The sequence below is a fragment of the Lissotriton helveticus genome, chromosome 7, assembly GCF_964261635.1.
Source record: "Lissotriton helveticus chromosome 7, aLisHel1.1, whole genome shotgun sequence".
In the NCBI taxonomy this organism is placed as follows: Eukaryota; Metazoa; Chordata; class Amphibia; order Caudata; family Salamandridae; genus Lissotriton; species Lissotriton helveticus.
Window position 1 is genome coordinate 1,195,520,457 of NC_136068.1, and position 18,946 is coordinate 1,195,539,402.

Below are 18,946 nucleotides of genomic sequence, written 5' to 3' on the forward strand. Positions count from 1 at the left end.
TCGGAGCTGAACTTAAAGTTCAGGGCTCCCCTCCTATTTAACTACATAATATCTACCATCCCCCTGGTGACCCTTTGCCCTTCGTTGAGGAATTGTCAAGCCTCGATTTCCAACTCCAAAAACCTCTTCCTCTGTGACTTTAATGTTCACTGGAACAATAAGGATGATCCCTCAGTTAACATCCTCAATGACCTACTCGGCGTTAATGACTTGAATCAACTCTGCCATTTGCCAACTCATTTCAAAGGGGCTTCTCTTAACACTATCATTACTAGCAAAAAACCTGGCTTCCCTTTCCCGCATTGTCCCTATTGACTGGTCGGACCATCACCTTATCCTCTTCACAATTAACTGCACCGTACGCCCCCGTCCCCTAAAAACAACAAAAATAGGAAATTCACCAGAAATCTTCACCTTATTCCTCCTGGCGAACTGGAGACTAAGATTAAAGCAAAACTTCAACTTACACCTCCCTCTCAAAATGCTAACGAACTTTACCGAACACTACAACAAATCGATCATCGAGGTCCTTGACCATATTGCCCCAGCCAAATTAAAACTGCATAAAAACAGTCCTGCCAAATCCTGGTTTAATGTTGATCTCAACAATGAGAGACGCTCACTTAGGCTGGTGGAACGCACGTGGAGGCAACACCCCTCCCCCCAAATCTTGCCCTGCTCAAAACTGCAAGGGCTGACTGCAAAAGCACATCCTCAATTAAAAGGCCGCCTTCTTCCGCGCTCAACTTGACCGGGCAAGAATCGACCCAGGCAACTATTCAGCATAATCAAAAATCAAACCGCTTCTGCCCCCCAAATTGTTGGCCTCTATCGAAAGATGTGATAAAATTGCTAACTTCTTTCCGAAAAAAATTCCAAGATTGACCAATCCTTTGCCTTATCCTTCCCACCACACTGCTCTTCACCCCTCATTGACCTCCCATCCAAGTCTTCTTTTACATCTCTGCCCCCGCCTGACCCTGTTCACCTCCCTCCCACTGTCTCCCCTCGCAAACATTTCCTTACCAGCCCACTGCTAAAAAAAATAACGCATCTTGGCTTAACTTCACCCCAGTTACAGAGCGTGAAGTCTTCAGCATAATCACCAAGCTTAAACCCGCCTCTCATTCCCTGGACCCTCATCCCGCTAACCTTGTTCAAGATTTAAAGCATATTATTGCACCGTATTGGAGTACCATCATCAACTCCTCCTTGGCCACAGGGTGTGTCCCTGTTTCCCTCCAGCTTAGCCCAATCACTCCTACCCTCAAAAATGCTACTGCAGACCCCAATGACTTTAACAATCTGCGTCCTATCTCTAATCTTCCTCTTCTATCCAAGGCCCTCGAAAAATGCGCCCTGCTCCAACTGGACAAGCACATTGACTCTTTTTGCCTTTTGGACACAGTACAGGCAGGCTTTAGAAAGGGCTGCAGTACAGAAACTGCTATGCTCAACATTGTTGATGACATCCATCACTCCCTCCACAAGGGGGAGGCCTCCCTTTTCATTCTTCTTGACCTTTCTGCGGCTTTCGATACCGTTATTCACTCCACCTTACTCAATACCCTCAAAGTTCATTTTGGCTTTAATGGTCTAGTACTCAAATGGTTCACCTCCTTCTTTCAGCACAGAACCCAACCAATTAAAATCAGCAATTTGTCTCTCTAAACCTATTCCTGTGTCCCTGGGTGTGCCCCAGGGTTCTATTCTCTCTCCCTCCCTATTTAACCTCTTCATGGAACCCCTCACCCTTTTTCTCAAGCAAGCAGGAATCAAATACCACCTCTATGCTGATGATGCCCAGCTGTACTACAGGATCAAATCCCAAGCCGACAATCTGCACCTCAATGATACCCTGACTAAGATTCAACACTGGTTCCAGCACAATCACCTTAAGCTCAACCCTAAAAAAACGGAAGTCATTCTCTTCGCTCCTAAAAACAACAGGTTCCCCATCCAACTCTGGATCTCTGACTTTAAAGCTCTCAACTGTTCTTTGTCCACTTCTAATTCAGTTAAATCCCTCGGAATACGCATTGACCACAACCTCAGCCTTTCTCCCCACATAAAAAATGCAGCCAAAGACACTCTCATCACTCTATACCACCTCAAGAAAGTTAAACCCGTCATTCCCGCTGATGACTTCCAATTAGTTATTCAATCAATAGTACTTTCTAGATTGGACTACAGTAATGCCATTCTCTCTGGAACACTGAAAGCCCACTTCGCACCAATCAAATATGGCCTTAACCTCGCTGCAAGACTTATTTCGGATTACAAGCGGTTTGACCACATCTCCCCCATCCTCAAAGATCTCAAATGGCTCCCCATTGAAGGCAGATCCACCTACAAGAATGCTTGCATTGCGCATAAAGCCTTGCATCATCACACCCCATTATATCTATCAGACAAACTCCACAAAGCGGGCTGCACTAGAGAAATGAGGAGCACAAATACACTCATGCTGGTACCGCCCTTGGTGAACAAGAAAGCTACCCAGTCTCGCTCTTTCTCCGGAAATGCTCCCATTATTTGGAATTCACTCCCCAAAGATCTACGTTGCAATCCCTCCGACCTCAGCTTCAAAAAAGAGATCAAGCGGAACCTTTTAAACAAATACTGGGTTCCTTAATCCTGCCACCAAACAGGGGTTCACATCCTGCCCATGATGGTGCCATCTTGTCGCCACTTTAGACCTGACCTACTTCCCCCCTCTTCTTTTCCTTACATATACTTCCACCCTCTCCCTACTAGTTCTCTTATATTCACTGCCCACTCCCACATGTTATCACCTCTCCCATCGCCTGCCTCACTTCCTCCCTACCTCCACACTGTCCCCCCTTCATCCCTGACCACCCACTCTAGCTTAACTATTAATTACTGGTTTCGGCCTAAATGTACGCCTTATTTTCTTGTTCATGTAATTACAGTCCTTTGCATATTGTTCTTATTGTCTTGCATCTTACCTTTTCACACTAATGTTATTTTGCAATTTGTTCCTCTCTCAACCCTTGTAAAGTGCTCTGATTCCTTTGGGTCTAGCCAGCGCTATATAAAACTTTAAATAAATAAATAAATAAATGAAGAAGAGTGACTCATCCCACAGACCAGCAACTTCCAGAGAGCTGGGAGGACTGCTAGCCTTCTAAAAATACTCCTTATCTCCCTTGGACAGCGGACCTGCCCAGAAGAAAAACAACTTTAAACACACTGGGGCAGATTTATGTTGCCTGACGCATCTCTGCAAATCAGCAGAGATGCGCCAGGAAAGATACGGCAGGCAAGTTTATCCTTGCGCCACCCTTTGATGCGCCGCATTTACAATGCGGCGCACCATGGCGCAGGAATAAACAGATGCGTGTCGCATCTAGGGAGTCAAGTTGGCGCAGTGCTGAAGTTGTTGCATGCGGCACGGAACTCCAGCACTTTTCCAACTTGCCCTATCTGTTAACGTGGTACGTCAAGCCTTACGCCTGCTTCAAGCAGGCGCAGGGTTTTGACGCATCAGCGTTAGTAAAGTGACTCAGTGAAATCTTGTAGATTTCACTGAGTCACTTTCCAGGGGCGTTCCTATGACGGAACGCCCCCCCCCTTCGTGGAAACGCCCACATGAAACCTGACACAGGTTTCATGTGGCGCAGGGCTTCACAACGTGACGCATCTCTAAGATGCGTCATGTTGTAAATACCCCGCACCATGGCGCATCTTTTGCGCCGCCGCTGCGTCACAAAAGTAACGCAACAACGGCGTAAAAGAGGCGCAAGGGGCTTGTAAATCTGCCCCATAGTGCCCTGCCTGCGGACCGCGCAGGATCGCACAGAACTCTCTAGACCTACCATGTTTTATTTTCAGCAAAATAAATACTGTTCGCTTAATTTCAACAAAATACAACTCACGAGTGTTATTATGAAGTGTTTTTGTAGTTTACATGCATGTCTTAAGGGATAATATTCCACACGTGCAGTGTTATACGCTGATAAGTAGGATGATTAAAGAAAGTACATTTGTAATGACCAGCTGTGTCTGTTTCTTACCCTAGATCCTCTCAGTCTGGGACAGACAGCGACGATGAAAGCCGGCAAAGTCTGCCATCGGAAACCCCCTCTGTGGAAGACTTCAGGTAATGAAAGTGTGAGAGTGACGGTCTCCGTGTCTTCCTGTGACTGATCTGTCTCGGAGGCGGAGTGATCCTCACGCCTCAAAAGCCTAGTTCGTCAATTTGAAGTAGAAGAACAAGAATTCAGCCTGTGGGGCTTAAGGAGGTTCAGCATTCACACTAGAACATAACGAGGTACAATGCAGTGACACGTGGTTATAACCAGTTCATTAGCAAATCTGATAATATCGCACATCTTTTAACCAAAATATGGTTTTAATTTTAAGCAAATGTAGAAACCTAAAGACAGCACGGAACACTGTGTAGTTTTTATGTTCTTCGCCCTCCATTCCTCATTTGAACATGTAAAACGAGCACGATAGCAATAGCATGATTGCAGACTGCAGTACACCGTTAGGTAGGTAGGTTGTTTCAGTGCATTTTCATTTGTTATTTTCCTTCTCTATATTCGCAGACCAGTTGCAGCTATCAGAAGTGACCATATGCTCGGGTTGTCCAGGATCATGTGCCCAAGCTGGTGTGGTGAAGGCTCATTCCCCTGTTTGTGCTTGTCCCTAGTGACGTGGTTTCAAATTCTTTCTAATATTCTACTGGCTGCAGCTAACGCCTAGAGACACTATTTCAATATTTACCCATACAACTCGCTTCTGTTTTATTGAGATAAAGCCAATCTGGCCGATCTTTAAAGTGATATCTGAAGTGTCACACCCTCCAAACTCGATTTAGAGTCCGAGAAGGCATTGCGTTTACACTGGCAGAACCTTAGTTGGTTCCTCTGGCATAAACCCTTGACCCGGCCACCACTGGGCTCCCAGGTCACAGTGATGCTAGTTCCATGTAGGGAAAGCACAAAGCAAAGTGATCATTGTGTCCTGGCCATTGTTTCTTTGTTGTCTAAAAAACAAGTTCCCGTTGTGGAGATTTGTTTTTAGAAATTAAAAAATTCTGCAAGCATGGTGCCTCAAACAAGGCACCTGACCGACAAAGGATCAGTGCATCAAATGAAACTGCCAAGTGATTGGCAAAATAGTTGGATTCTGGAAACAGAAATGGACTATTACTGCATTATGAATAGTATGCTTGTGCATGCTAACCTGTTCCCTAAATTGGAGTAGGTTCCGGACCGGGCAGACAGATACAGAGATGTACCAGATCCTGAGATGCACTCTATGTAGAAGGTTTGTTGCTTTTTTTTTGCACTTCTTTGTATCCTGTCCTTTGGTGTCCTGGCTGTGAGTGTGCAGAAAGCCACCGGAGATGGTGAACTTGTTAGACTGGTAGGTGGGGTTTGTAAACAATGCAAAATGGTTTAGAAGATGGTGTGGGATGACAAGATGAGCCTGTGGAAATCGATCCAGTTGCAGGCGATGTGGTCATATTTCTTTAGGCCTTGGATGAAATATGCTGCAGCATGAAGGATGTATTTAAAGGAGGTGGGGAGGAGGATGCACTGTGGAGGCTAGAAGCCCATGGAGCAGGACCAAGTTACCACCATTCAGATGCGAGCTTCAATGTGTGGTCTATGTGCGAAAATGTTGTGTACATCAGTTCTGTACTTACTTTCTGGGAAAAACGGCTTCATATTGTTTAGTAGAGAGAGCTGGTGCCAGGCTGTCTTTGTTGTCTTGGCAGTGTGTTCCTTGAGGGCGAGGTTGGTTTCCAGGGCGAATTCATTGCCCAAATGTAAATATAGAGAGATTGCCAATAGTGGGTGCAAACTGCACATTTACATTTTCAACCTGTTTGTAATTTTGGTTGCAGCCTATGTACTAAAAGATCACGTTTCAAAATCTTTGGTCTTAGGAGTAGCAGACTGACCAGCATAATGAATATTCATCTTGTCGCTATTGAGATCCCATGTGATTTGGCTACGAACACAGTTATGGTGGCCTGCATGGAACATCAAACCAGCATCCTTGTGCTTACGTTCCCAAATAGGATCTTTTTTTTAAAGCAAAATGTGTATGTGGTTTTTATTTTTTTGTAACTGGTAATGCTTTAAAAATAGTTTCCTATGTAGGAAGAGATCTTGGGCAGGCAGTGACACCCCCTTGGTTTATTATACCTCCTCCCCCATGCATCACATGCATGCAGCACAATTCCCAAAAAGGAAGCAATCCAACAGGGACTGCTTCCACTTTGCAGGTGGTTTGCCACTTTGAGGAGGCATCAACTTTTCAGTGGTGTGCGACCACAATTTCTGTCACAAACTATTGATACATTTCATGGCAAATTGTAATTGTGAGGAGAGACACCATTCACACACTCCTGGAGAAGTGTGGCTCACCGGTTAGAGGAGGCAGACCCTGATGCAGAGGTCAGACCCGGGACCAGGGTTCAATTCCCGACGCGGCAGGGTCTTAAGCTCATAATGTCCACGGACTCGATAATTCTCGCCTCGGTGCCTACTCAAATCGTGGGTTCACACTCTGCAACTCTGGGCAATAGCTTGCTTAATCTCCACTACGGCCCCACCGCGATGGGATGCCTGATCTTCACCTTGGGGATTCCCAGTAGGGCTAATCTCGCAGGGAAAGACCAGGACGGGTTCCCAAAGCAAGCGCCTTGAGACCTAACGGTGATAAGGCGCTATACAAGAGCGTATGATTACTCCTATGAAAGGCTTTTTTGACTCACAAAATGGCTTTTTTTAGTCATGGCAAAATACAAGATTGTGGTCACAAGTCCTTTAATGGTTTCTTGCACCTGGCAAGTGAATTGATGTTGGGTGAAAGTTGGTCTTTGAATCTGTCAAAACCTGTGTCCTACATTCAGGTTTGGGCTAGTTTTTGCATGTTGTTCTTGGAAAGTAACAGGAATTCTGTGTTTTCAGGGTTGAGCTTCAGGAAGGTGCTAGACTTCCAGGTGCAGAGGATATGTCTGAGGTGGGGAGACTTTCAAGTAGAGGCATGTATAGTCAGCTTTATGGTGTATTGCTCCATGTACAGGTTGAAGATGAGCAAGTAACAAGCATTTGCAATGCAAGAGGTCTCGCATTTACAAGAGTTTGAGCTATTGGCATTGTAAATAACAATGCCTTTGTGTGTTGATTTTTAAATCATAAACAAAAGGCATTGTCATTACAATGCCAATAGCTTAAACTCTACCAAATGTGGTACCTATTGCATTGCAAATCCTTTTTATCATGCTGCTGTTAGAGGTAGAGGTTGTGGTTCAGCGGTCGGAGCACCTGACTCTGGAGTTGGGGACTAGTGTTTGAGCCTTTGCGAGGCTCAACGTTCTTTAATTTTTAGCAAAGCATTTAATCTCCTGAGCAGGATCTAGCAAATTAAATTATAAATAAACAGTGATTTTTTTGAGAGGCGGGCATGCAGTGTTGGGGGGTGGGGAGAGAAATTAAAACAAGCCATGCAAAGGTCATGGATGGAGGTGTGAGAGGAACAATGGAGGAAGCTTCTATAGATGTCTCGAATTAACACAGCACCCGCTTCGCCAAGCGTCCATGCAGCGGGGGTATATTTAAAAGTTATATATTACGTGAAAGCACGCTTCAAATACCAAAACAAAAAGAACAGCCTGCATTGCTAAAGTTGGCGTCCCATCAGTGCTCTTTTGATTAATTAAGCAAAGAGTTCTTCCCAAGGGCTAATGCAAGCTATACAGTAAGGACACAGTAAAAGGTCCAGTCCTTATTGGAGGTTACACCTGAAGACAGGAAAGTACTAAAGAGGGACTAATAAGCCTATTAGCCAATCAAAAGCCAACATTCACAAGTCAAAGCTGCCAATTGAAAATATGGGCGGGGAGTGGGCGAAGATTCAATTCCATACACGAATACAGCATGCCTCGCAGAGCAACGCATGCGCTGCCCAGGCTCGACCTAAAAAATAGACAATGTTGCAAAAATAGAGTTGGGTGAGCCGTGCACAACAAATGAAAAGTCGCACCATTGTTAAAGTCCAAACACAGCATGCTGCACTGCAAAAAGAAAAGTCATAAAGTTGCAGGAGAGCGTGTCGTGCCTGCAACAGGATGTAGAAGAAGGTCATGTAAGAAAATAGTGCTCACAGACTAAATAAAACATACAAAGTAACAACACATGTAAGCGGGGCAGTCCTCGTGGGAGGTTACAACATGAGACAAGCATTTGCAATGCAATAGGTCTCGCATTAGGAAAGTTTGAGCCATTGGTAATGTGAATTACATTTTTTTAATTTATGTGTTGGTTGTGAAAATAGCTATAGTAATAGCTAAAGTAATAGCTTTGTCATTTACAATGCCAATAGTTTTAACTTTCACAAATGTGACACCTATAGCATTTGTAATGCAATATGTGTTGTATTTTCACGAAAATCCAAGAACAGAAGTGAAATATTAACATTTTTTTGTGACATTTATAAGACAGACGTCATTGTTGTTCGAGTACTTTACGCTGGTGTTTGGATTCCTGTAAATCCCCAGTGTTGCAGGGTGCTTAAGAATTTTGTGATCACAGTGGTACTGTATTCCGGGCTGGGGGGAGGGGAGGAGAGAGAGAGAGAGGGAAGGGAGGGGAGGAGAGAGAGAGCGAGAGAGAGAGAGAGAGAGGGGAGAGAGGGAAGGGAGGGGAGGAGAGAGAGAGAGGGAGAGAGAGAGAGAGAGAGAGACACAGGGGAGGAGAGAGAGAGAGGGGAGGAGAGAGAGAGAGAGAGAGAGAGACAGGGGAGAAGAGAGAGAGAGAGAGAGAGAGAAAAGGTGGGGAAGAGAGAGAGAGAGAGAGATAGAGAGAGAGGAGGAGGGAGAGAGAGAGAGAGAGAGCTTGGGCTATAGTATGCGGCAGCGTTGGGTATAAAAAATAAAAATAAAAAAAAGAGGCCAAATTATGTGGTAACAAATGTATAAAAATCACAAAGTTGTATAAAACAATTATCAGTTATTGTATGGAAAGGCGAGGTGGGATGGCGCGACTTGAAAGCAGTAAACCTATTGGAAACCAATGAAGAAGAGGTTAATTGGGGCTAGACGGGCCCACGGTGCTACCAGGGACGTACCAATATGCTGGCTTTACTGTAAAGGTCCTTGGTAGGTCTGCGCGGGCCATTCACAATGTTGAAAACCTGCTGCACACACTTGTAGAAAAGGACTGCGAACGCTTCAACACACACCATTCAGCAAGTGAAATGTGACGAGGGGGAGGAAACGATACGAACTGACTCACCCGAGCTAGTTCAGTCAGACCAATTATAGTTAATTATGCGGTCAAAGCGCCAGACAGGCGAGCGGCGTAACTTGAGCTTCAGATGAAATCCTATTAGTCTGTCCCGCTTTTAATTCTAAGCTTTGTGCCATTTAATTGGGTAATAATACATGAAGTGCAATCTTCAAATTACAGGAGCGTGAAGGGAAGTGCTACATAGGCAGCATTTTATTTTAATGTCAAAACGTCACCTATCCGTAAACATTAAGTGGAACAGCAGCTGTCTAAGAACGACTTTATTCTGTGACAGACAGCTGTGCCCACAAATGAACAGTGAGGCATTAACCGCCCTATTTCAAGTCAGTCGAATATAGGTGCAGGAATGAAGGTGTCTCTTTTCAGTCGTCATCTGCATGACGTCACGAGCTGTCAACAAAACCAAGCGCTGCTGAGTCTCGGAGCAGAGACAGAGGGTCCGAAGCGCTAGAAGCGGGTCCGAGGCGCTAGAAGCGCATCCGAAACCAGACATCCAGGAACACAAACCAACCGGCAGCATCGAAAGAGAAGCTGAACCCTCGTCAGAGGTTACAGCTGCCAGTCAACACTGCAGGGCACGGGAGCTCTCCAGAGACACCGGGAACTTCCTGAGACAAGCATTGTGCACCCCGAGGTGTGTACATTTCCATGCATAACCTGTTCTTCAAAAGGGACCTCAAAGTTCTCCTCCTCCAGAGACACCTCCAAAAGTAATTCACGTCCTCTTGCTATTGTGAGGAAGACTTCCCACTACTGATAATTTCTACCTCCCATGACCATGGAAGTGCCTTCCCAGTGTATGCCTGTGATTGGAGGGTCTGCCTTTTTGCAGTATTTTCCATGTACTGGTGTTCGGTGCCCTTTTGTAACATGCACACACCACTCTGCCCTTGCAACACACGGCTGCTACCTCTCACATGTCTTTACCTTTGATACTTGCACAAGTGCCACCTTGCCCATGTAACGCTTGTTCCTGAGCCTGAGTGTCTAGCACTTATTGCAGGACTATACCTCTAATCATACTCTGTTTTCTCTTATAACTGCACACTTGTCACTTTCATTTCCTCTTGTGCACTTTTGACTACCTCATGTATTTTGGTTGCTCACAATTGTCACTATTACCTTATGTAAGTAACGTATGTTTGTGCAACCTGTTCTTTTGTAATGTTTCTCATTATGTTTCATTTCTGTTCCTGTTGTGAAGCCTCCGACGCCTTCGGGTAAAGTCCGCGCTATATAAAAATGCATAAATACATGAATAAATAAATACCGCCTTCGGGTAAAGTCCGCGCTATATAAAAATGCATAAATATATGAATAAATAAATACCGCCTTCGGGTAAAGTCCGCGCTATATAAAAATGCATAAATACATGAATAAATAAATACCGCCTTCGGGTAAAGTCCGCGCTATATAAAAATGCATAAATAACTAAATAAATAAATACCGCAAATCCAACATCCTCGTCACTCTGCCGGCCTGCGACCAGGAAGTCAGGCAGGCCGGCGCGACAACCGGAAACAGGAAGTAGGAGGGCGGGAGCCTACCCCGCCTCCCACGGAAGAGCCGCGATTGGAGCCGTGTTGGGAGCACCGGAGCAGGCAGGAGCCTACCCTGCGCCCCGGTGCCGAAGGAGGGAAGAAGAGTCCTGCTGCCGGGCCTTGCAGCTGAGGAGAGGAAGCCGGTGAGTGCGTTGCTGAGCTGCGGGCGGGCGGGGGGGGCGAAGGGGCGGGGAAGCATGTGTGTGTGTGCGCGCGCGGGGGGGGGGCGGCCTGTGTATGTGTGTGTGTGCGTGCGTGTGTGTGTGTGTGTGTGTGTGTATGTGTCTTGGAGTGCGTGTGTGTGACTGTGGGGGAGGGGGTGTGTGTGTGTGAGCGAGTGTCTGTCTGCGATGTGTACGGCGCGGGACGCGACGTGCGCGTTCGCGCACACGAATCCAGCTAGAAAAGCTCGCACACCCTCTGGTCCGTCCTTCCCCCCCAGAGTGATCGCTATTGGTCTCCAGCTGGACTAATGCATCCTTACGGATGCATTGCCAGCGAGACCCAAAAAGGAGGTACTAAAGAGGGTTTACTAAGCTCATTAACAAATCAAAGGCCACCATTTACAAAGGACAGTAACAGGAGCCAATTGAAAAGATGGGCAGGAAATGAGTGGAGGTTAAAGTCCATACCTGAATACAGGAGGTCTCGAAGAGACAGCGCAAGCACTGCCCAGGTGAGACTTAAAAAATAGATGTTGGTATCTAATGTCAAAATAAAATTTACTTCTTGGCCTTCTGACTTTTTCTCTTGTAAGCAGGCTCAGGTTAAACAGTCCCCTGGGTGAGAGGGCAGAGATGGCCTTTCAGATGCAAAGGCAAGCATCTCTTGCTAATTGGCAAACATTAACACTCCTTGGAAAACCAACATACTAAAAGAACCTAATTTACCAGACAGAGAGAGCGATAGAAGCAAATCCTGTCGAGAGACACATGCAAAGGAAAGCAAACAAAGGCAACATTATATGCAACTGAAAAACCTTATTAAAAAAAGATTTTAACATAAAAATTATCTTCTACTGTTTTTTTGTGCTTGCACTGCTGGCAACTACTTCCTGCCTGTTCTCATGCTTGTTTGTTATAATTTTTTTGTTATGGGGGAGCAGGACATAAATAACGGGGGAGTTGATGTTTGAAAACAGTAATTTAATTAGAACACGAGCAGCGGACAGACACTAAGGGAGAATCAACCAATGCCAGATTCCAAGGGTAGACTGACGTGATGCTTAGGTGGTGCGCTGATGCAAAATGGTGGTGGTGAATGATGTTTGGTGCTCAGATGGTGACACTATATGGTGTGGACTGTAGGTACGTTGTAGATTGTGGAGCTTTGGAGGTGAAATATGTTGTTTGGTGTGTAATTATGCGGTGTGTATTGGAAATGTGTGGAGTTGAATTTTGTGGCCTGGAACTGTGGTGTTCTGTGAAATTATGCTTAGTGAAATTGTGTCATGGTGTGGAGTGCATTTTGCATTAAGTGCAGTGTAATTATGTAGCATTTAATTATGTGGCACTGAGTGGTATTGTGTGGAGTGTATGTTGCATTCAGTAGAGTGTAATTATGGGGCACTGCGTGGTATTTGGAGTGTATGCTGCATTGAGTGCAGTGTAATTATGTGGCGTGTAATTATGTGGCACTGAGTGGTAGTTGGAGTATATGTTGCTTTGAGTGCAGTGTAATTATGCAACTTATAATTATGTGCCACTGAGTGGTATTGTGTGGAGTGTATGTTGCATTCAGTAGAGTGTAATTGTGTGGCGTGTAATTATGTGGCACTGAGTGGTATTTGGAGTGTATGTTACATTAAGTGCAGTGTAATTATGTGGCGTGTAATTATGTGGCACTGAGTGGTATTGTGTGGAGTGTATGTTGCATTGAGTGCAGTGTAATTATGTAGCATATAATTATGTGGGACTGAGTGGTATTGTGTGGAGTGTATGTTGCATTGAGTGCAGTGTAATTATGTAGCATATAATTATGTGGGACTGAGTGGTATTGTGTGGAGTGTGTATTGCATTCAGTAGAGTGTATTTATGTGGCACTGAGTGGTATTTGGAGTGTATGTTGCATTGAGTGCAGTGTAATTATGTTGCATATAACTATATGGCACTGAGTGGTATTTGGAGTGTATGTTGCATTGAGTGCTGTGTAATTATATGGTGTGTAATTATTTGGCACTGAGTGGGATTTGGAGTGTACTTTGCATTGAGTGCAGTGTAATTCTGTGGCGTGTCATTATGTGGCACTGAGTGGTATTTGGAGTGTATGCTGCATTGAGTGCAGTGCAATTGTGTGGCGTATAATTATGTGGCACTGAGTGGCATTTGGAGTGTATGTTGCATTGAGGGCAGTGTAATTATGTGGCGTGTAATTATGTGGCACTGAGTGGTATTTGGAGTGTATGTTGCTTTGAGTGCTGTGTAATTATGTGGCGTGTAATTATGTGGCACGCCATCTTGAGACCGGGCAATCTCCTTATTGGACGCTAACTGTACAATTTACACATAAATAGGAAGATAATGGTGTGTCGGTTTTTAGTAGTTACATGTTATGATTTTTGTTGTTATGGGTGCAGATGGACTTAATCAACAGCATGATAACTGTTTGCTTTCTGAAACAAATGCAAATACTAAGTCATACACACATTTGTATACAAAGGGCGCAGCGAAGGCTCAATGGAAAGCGTTCATAGTAAATAAAAACACTTGGACAACTACTTTATTCAAATATAGATGCGTCTTAGTTTAAAAGATAGGAATATATGGAAACCCGGCGCTAACTTATTGGTAACAACCTGCGTTCTGCGTTAAAAAGCTAAGCCCTAGCTGCTAAGAAGTTATTATTAAACATTCCCTAACGTTTCCACGATCTGCGTCTTACTCAAAGCACTTGTAAATGCAATTACTCATCAATTCATGGCCTAATGTGTCCTCATTGCGTTTCTCTGATAAGGATGGAGACGCATGAGTGAATTAAAACCAGCATGCAGCGTGACCTTGGTATCCGCGTTAAATGTGTAAATGTGGTTCGGAATGTGTATCAAGGCGTGACCACTTGCCACAGGGATTTAAGACTAATTTCTACAATCAAAGTTGGACGTGGGGTGGTGATTCTGGGGAACGTACAACTTGGAAGCTGCTTACACGAGATAAACATAAATCAGTTAAAAAAAAAAACAGTTGAAACTTCATGTCCAACACAAAAGGTAAGGCAGAATCGTTTTTCTTCAAATTAACTCTCAGCGTGCTACTGCAAAACGTTCGGTTTGCCGCAATAAGTGCAATTGTGCTGTTGGTGCCAGTGTACTGTTTTACTGCCTCCACTATAGACTTACATCGCCCGACAACATGAACAAGTGGGCACCATGGCGTGGCGGATAAAAAGCAGAAATAGAGATCTTTCAGCAGGAGTGGATATAAAGAAATAAGCAAACAGGTCTAGTAGCAGTCACTGTAGGCAACACCTCACTGTTAGAGAAGCAAACCTGAATGAAAGGCCATAAAAACAAGCAGGAAGTGGGATAAGGGAGGGGGTGGCAAATGTTGATCACATTTATGGCTGCTTTGATGTTCTCAGTGGCCGCGCGGTTCACTGACAACATCAAAGCGGCCACGAAAGTGATCAGCAGGCGGACAAACGGTGCGTGCGCCCGGCGCACATGCACTGTACCCGATCCGCACTTTTGAATGCTCCTTACTTTTGAATGCCCCTTACTTTATATCTCGCCAAGACATCGCTAACGCGATGGCTTAGGCGAGACCTAAAAAATGGGGCCCTTGGGGCCTATACAGTTGATAGAGATCTTCTGGGATACGGTTGTGCCTTTTTGTGTGAACTGGTGTTGGTTGCATGAGTAGGAGGAGAACTAAAGCATCCCATTCAAGATTTCAGGATGTGGATGAAGGTGGGACAGTTGTTTATACCGAAGGCAGCTGAGAGGTCCAGCCATAGCAGAAGGCAGGGCATCTGTGTCCAAGAGGCCTCCATCTACAATGTGGTGAGATGCTGTCCTCTGTGCTGCAGTGTAATCAAGCCACATTTCTAGTCATGCAAGAGATGGTTGGTATTTATGTCATCTTGCCGTTGAGCATAAAAGTTTGTTGCTGATGAAGAGCAGGTGAGTTATGGGCTGGTAATTTGGAAGGCCATCCGGGTCTAGTGTGGGTTTCTTCAGGAATGGGAGGATCTAGTTTGTTTAGAGAGCTTCTGGGAAAATACCTTGAGTGAGGGAGGCATTGACCGTGGTAAATAGAGGAGTAAGGGCGCTTCTGCTGAGATCTGCTGACATCATCTTGATTTGAGGTGGCTTTGAGGGAAATGAATATGTCCGCAAGAGCTGTGAGTGATGGGGCTTTGATGGATGATCATTGAAGGATGCTAAGAGAATGAGTGGCTCTAGGAGAAGTAGGCTTGATGGGGTCTATGTACAGTTGGATCTTCAGTATTTTCTGAATAAGAGATCGATGACATTGTTCTTGTTTGTGGAGTATAGGATGGGAGGTTCAGGCAGGAGTTTAGGGCAGTGCTAGATTGTCTTGAACAGTGTTCTGTTTCTGTTGGTAGTTCATTGATGTAGTTGGTGCAATACTTTGCTTTGGCTAATGTGATGAGTTGTCTGTGTGTCGCGCAAAGGGACAGAAACGGCATAGGGTCCTCAGGTACTATTTTTCTTTTCTGCTGATGGAGTGTATGTTGTTGGTGAGGTGTTCAATGTAGCAGGGTGCTTAAGGTTTCTTTTAATACAAAGCCACTGGTGTAGTTTTGAAGAGTTTAATGCCAGATATAGATTTGGTAGGAAGAAAGTCAATCTGAGCTTTACGTTGTCAATGGATAAGCCGTTAAAGGATCTGAAGCTTGTTGTTCTGTAGTGGGTTGACCTCAGTATGTTGGTTAGGCACTGAGCAGGGCGATGAGGATGGTAAGGGGGTCGGCTCACTCCAGGGGTTATGAGGTTTTCATTGGATGCTTGGTGATGTTGAGAAGATGAGGTCAAGCATTTGACCTTTGAAATGTGTTGATTGGGTAGCGTACTTTACGACTTTCAGGGTGTCAAGGAAGTTCAGAAGGGTTTACCTTTTTGTGCAAGCTTAGTCTGGAAGGTTGAAGTCACGAAGGAGGACAACTTCAGCCTCCTAAACAAAAGGGATGTGAGCATGTCCAATAGACAAAGTGTTTATACGGTCTGAAATCTCATCAATGAAAGTCCTAGCCTGGAGTTGTGTAGTTAGGAAGAGTGAAAAGTAGCATATGGGGAGCTCCATGGAGTTGAGTGTAGCTTTCTTACCTAGGGTGCAGGGCCAGAAGGATTTATGGGTGACAATGGCGCCTCATCCTTCCTTATTTGTGCAGACCACATACTGAGTGCTGGCGCCTCTGGGAACAAAAATGTCTAGAATGTGCAAGAATGTAGATGTAAACCATGTTTCTGTGCTGAGGAGTGTTTCACCCTTCTGATAGGTGATGAGGTTGGCGTTATGTGTAGTACTGAAGAGTATACATTAAAGATCATGGTGGTTTGTGGAATGTTCACGAGGTTGTGTCTTTGGGCCTGATCTAGCGTTTAGTGGATAAGTACTCTGTCACGAACAAGACAGGTATTCCGTCCGCCTTATTACAAGTACATTATATGCTAATACTTGTAATAAGGGTGACACGGTATCTGTCAAGTTTATGACAGAGTACTTGTCTGCCAAACTCTAAATCAGGCTCTATGTGCTGTTAGGAGGCAATTTGACTGTATGCGATTGTAGGGATGGGTGGTATGGGGTGCTGGGCTATGCTCCTCATGAGAGTTTACCTTATCGATGCTCGTTGTGGTGGCAGCAGTAGAGTAGGTATTCTAACTCTAGGCCCTACTTGCCCATAACAGGTAATGCCCTTGGGGGATGGAAAAGTTCTCTGCATGGTTGAAGATGTGTACCACTACCCTGAATGCCTAATTGTACGGTTGTCTGGATCCTTAATGCAGTTTTTGTTGTTGTCATAGGTGAACAAGAATCACATGTGTACTCTGACATAGGTCTGTCCCACGGATTGTGATTTTGTTGGACCGGAAGGGGCGCCTAAAGCACTACCCTCATAGTGGTGGAAGACTACTGCCTTCACCAGGAGTTAAGCACCACAAGCGCGGTGGTGGCACTATACCATGTAGTGAGTAGTAGTAGTAAACAGGACCTGCTTTTTCCCTGTGTCACTGGAGTGAAGCCTACTGGCTCATGGACCTTTTTAAAAGTTCTACTGCTGTGTGCTTAATTCACCCCTTGGCCTGTATCAGGTAGATGTTGAGTGTTGTACAACGCAGGAGTATTGTCTGTGCTTGATGTATGTGTGCTTGGGAATGGTACAAAACCGAGCTAGAGCAGTACTGTGCAGTGCAGGTATGGTTAGCACATGTACTGGGTGTATGTATGCCTGTAAGGAATACATGACAAACAAACGGAGTTAGGTCCTGGAATGGGACTGAGGGGGGGGCTGGACCATTATATATCAATATACAACACAAATATGCCCGACCACCTCGTGTCTTGATAGTATAATTCTTATTAAACAAGACCAGATAACCATTAATCAAACCTAGTCAGGTACTTTTATTTATACCCATCAATCATGAAGTTACTTTTTTAGAAAGTGCAGGTTTTTAGGCAAAAAGAAGATATGTACATTTACAACATTACAATACATTACCAAACTAACAAATTTTAGACAAAAACATTTAGTAAAAATACATCCATATAAACAAATGACATTCACATAAACTAATCACATTTCAAATAAACAGAAAACAAAGCAGAGTTGAATCACAAGAGTGAAAAGATGTAAATCTTATATTTTACAATATCAATGAATGGAAGCGTGACTCTTGTTAAAGTGCCGACGCGTTTCGGGTTCGAGTAGGAAGTTGTCGAACCCTCTTCAGGGCTTTGTTACTCTCTGTATAGGATGTAAACAAACAATAAAGTTTTATTGACAACCTGTTGGTCTCATCATTTCTAATGTCTCACACTTATTGTGTTTATTGGAACAAAAGGGACTACCTTTATCAAACAGGATGGGCAGCCTTTTCGTTCAAATCTAATGGCTAGCGCTCTTCTCAAAGGAAGTTATCTGAAAATAAATCAGACGAAGACTCAATGAGCATTGTCTTTGACCTGCTTTTAGTTTGTGGTCAAAGCTGAAGCTTAATTTTACATACCTCCTCGTGCACCAGCCGGCGCCTCTTGGAGAGAGGAGATCGTAGAATTATTGGAATCAATCCTATTAAAGAAAAGGTTCATAGGCTTAATACATAGCGGTTTTAGGGAATGTGCCGCTACTGTAATTCCGGCAGAAATGTTGTCATACCTTAATAATGTATAGTACTGCGCATGAGACGCTTGGAAGTGAATCCAGTGCTTTGGGCAACCTGTCGAGAACGGAACACTTATTAGACACCTATCTCTTGATGAATATGCCTAACCTCATTGTTCTCATTGCAAAATGGATCGCGTAACCCGCGTACCTGTAACTCTGTTAGGTGCGCTGTCTCCCTCTCTCTGTCTACTTCAAATGATCAGCTCCGCTGGGTCCGAAAAATCGGTTCGTGAACTATTTCGTACTGCGAGGCAAAAACAGGGGGCAGGCATTAATGAGACAGGTCGTGCACGTCTTTTTTAATAGGCGGGTCGCGGTATGTTAACTAACATGATCGCGCGTTCTCATACCTTGGTGTGCACATCCCTCGGCTTCAGGCTCTGAATGATTGTCCTCGCACCGGGCGGCGGCCATCTTTGCCTGATTTATCAAAAAGCCTCGCTCTGGATTACATTCAAAGGAATTGTGGGAGATGTAGTATCCACCATTAGTGTGGACAAGTCATGTCCTGGACATGGGGTTTAAAATTTGTTCATAAGCAATTGACAATGTAATTCAAATTAGGTCAAAGGCAGGTTTTGGTTGCTATATTTACATCAATCGGCACATGAAATTCCCAACATGTTGTGGCCAATTGTTTTACTTTCTGGATTGAGTGGTTATTAGATATCGCCACGCCAGTAGCTCCAGCGTTTACAGTCTGGACAATTCAGTCATGCTATTCAGGCCTGTCATGGTACTGTTAAATTTGAGGATAAGATA

The 18,946-nt window shown here is 44.5% G+C and overlaps 1 protein-coding gene across 1 annotated transcript in view; it reads left to right on the forward strand.

Annotated features, from left to right (window-relative positions):
• Window positions 1-18,946, forward strand: part of C7H17orf75 (chromosome 7 C17orf75 homolog) — a 198,648-nt gene that overhangs the window by 40,960 nt on the left and 138,742 nt on the right. Inside the window, exon 2 of the mRNA XM_078654362.1 lies at window positions 4,043-4,123. Coding sequence (XP_078510488.1) covers window positions 4,043-4,123 — 81 coding nt within the window. The remainder of the gene's footprint in view (window positions 1-4,042; window positions 4,124-18,946) is intronic.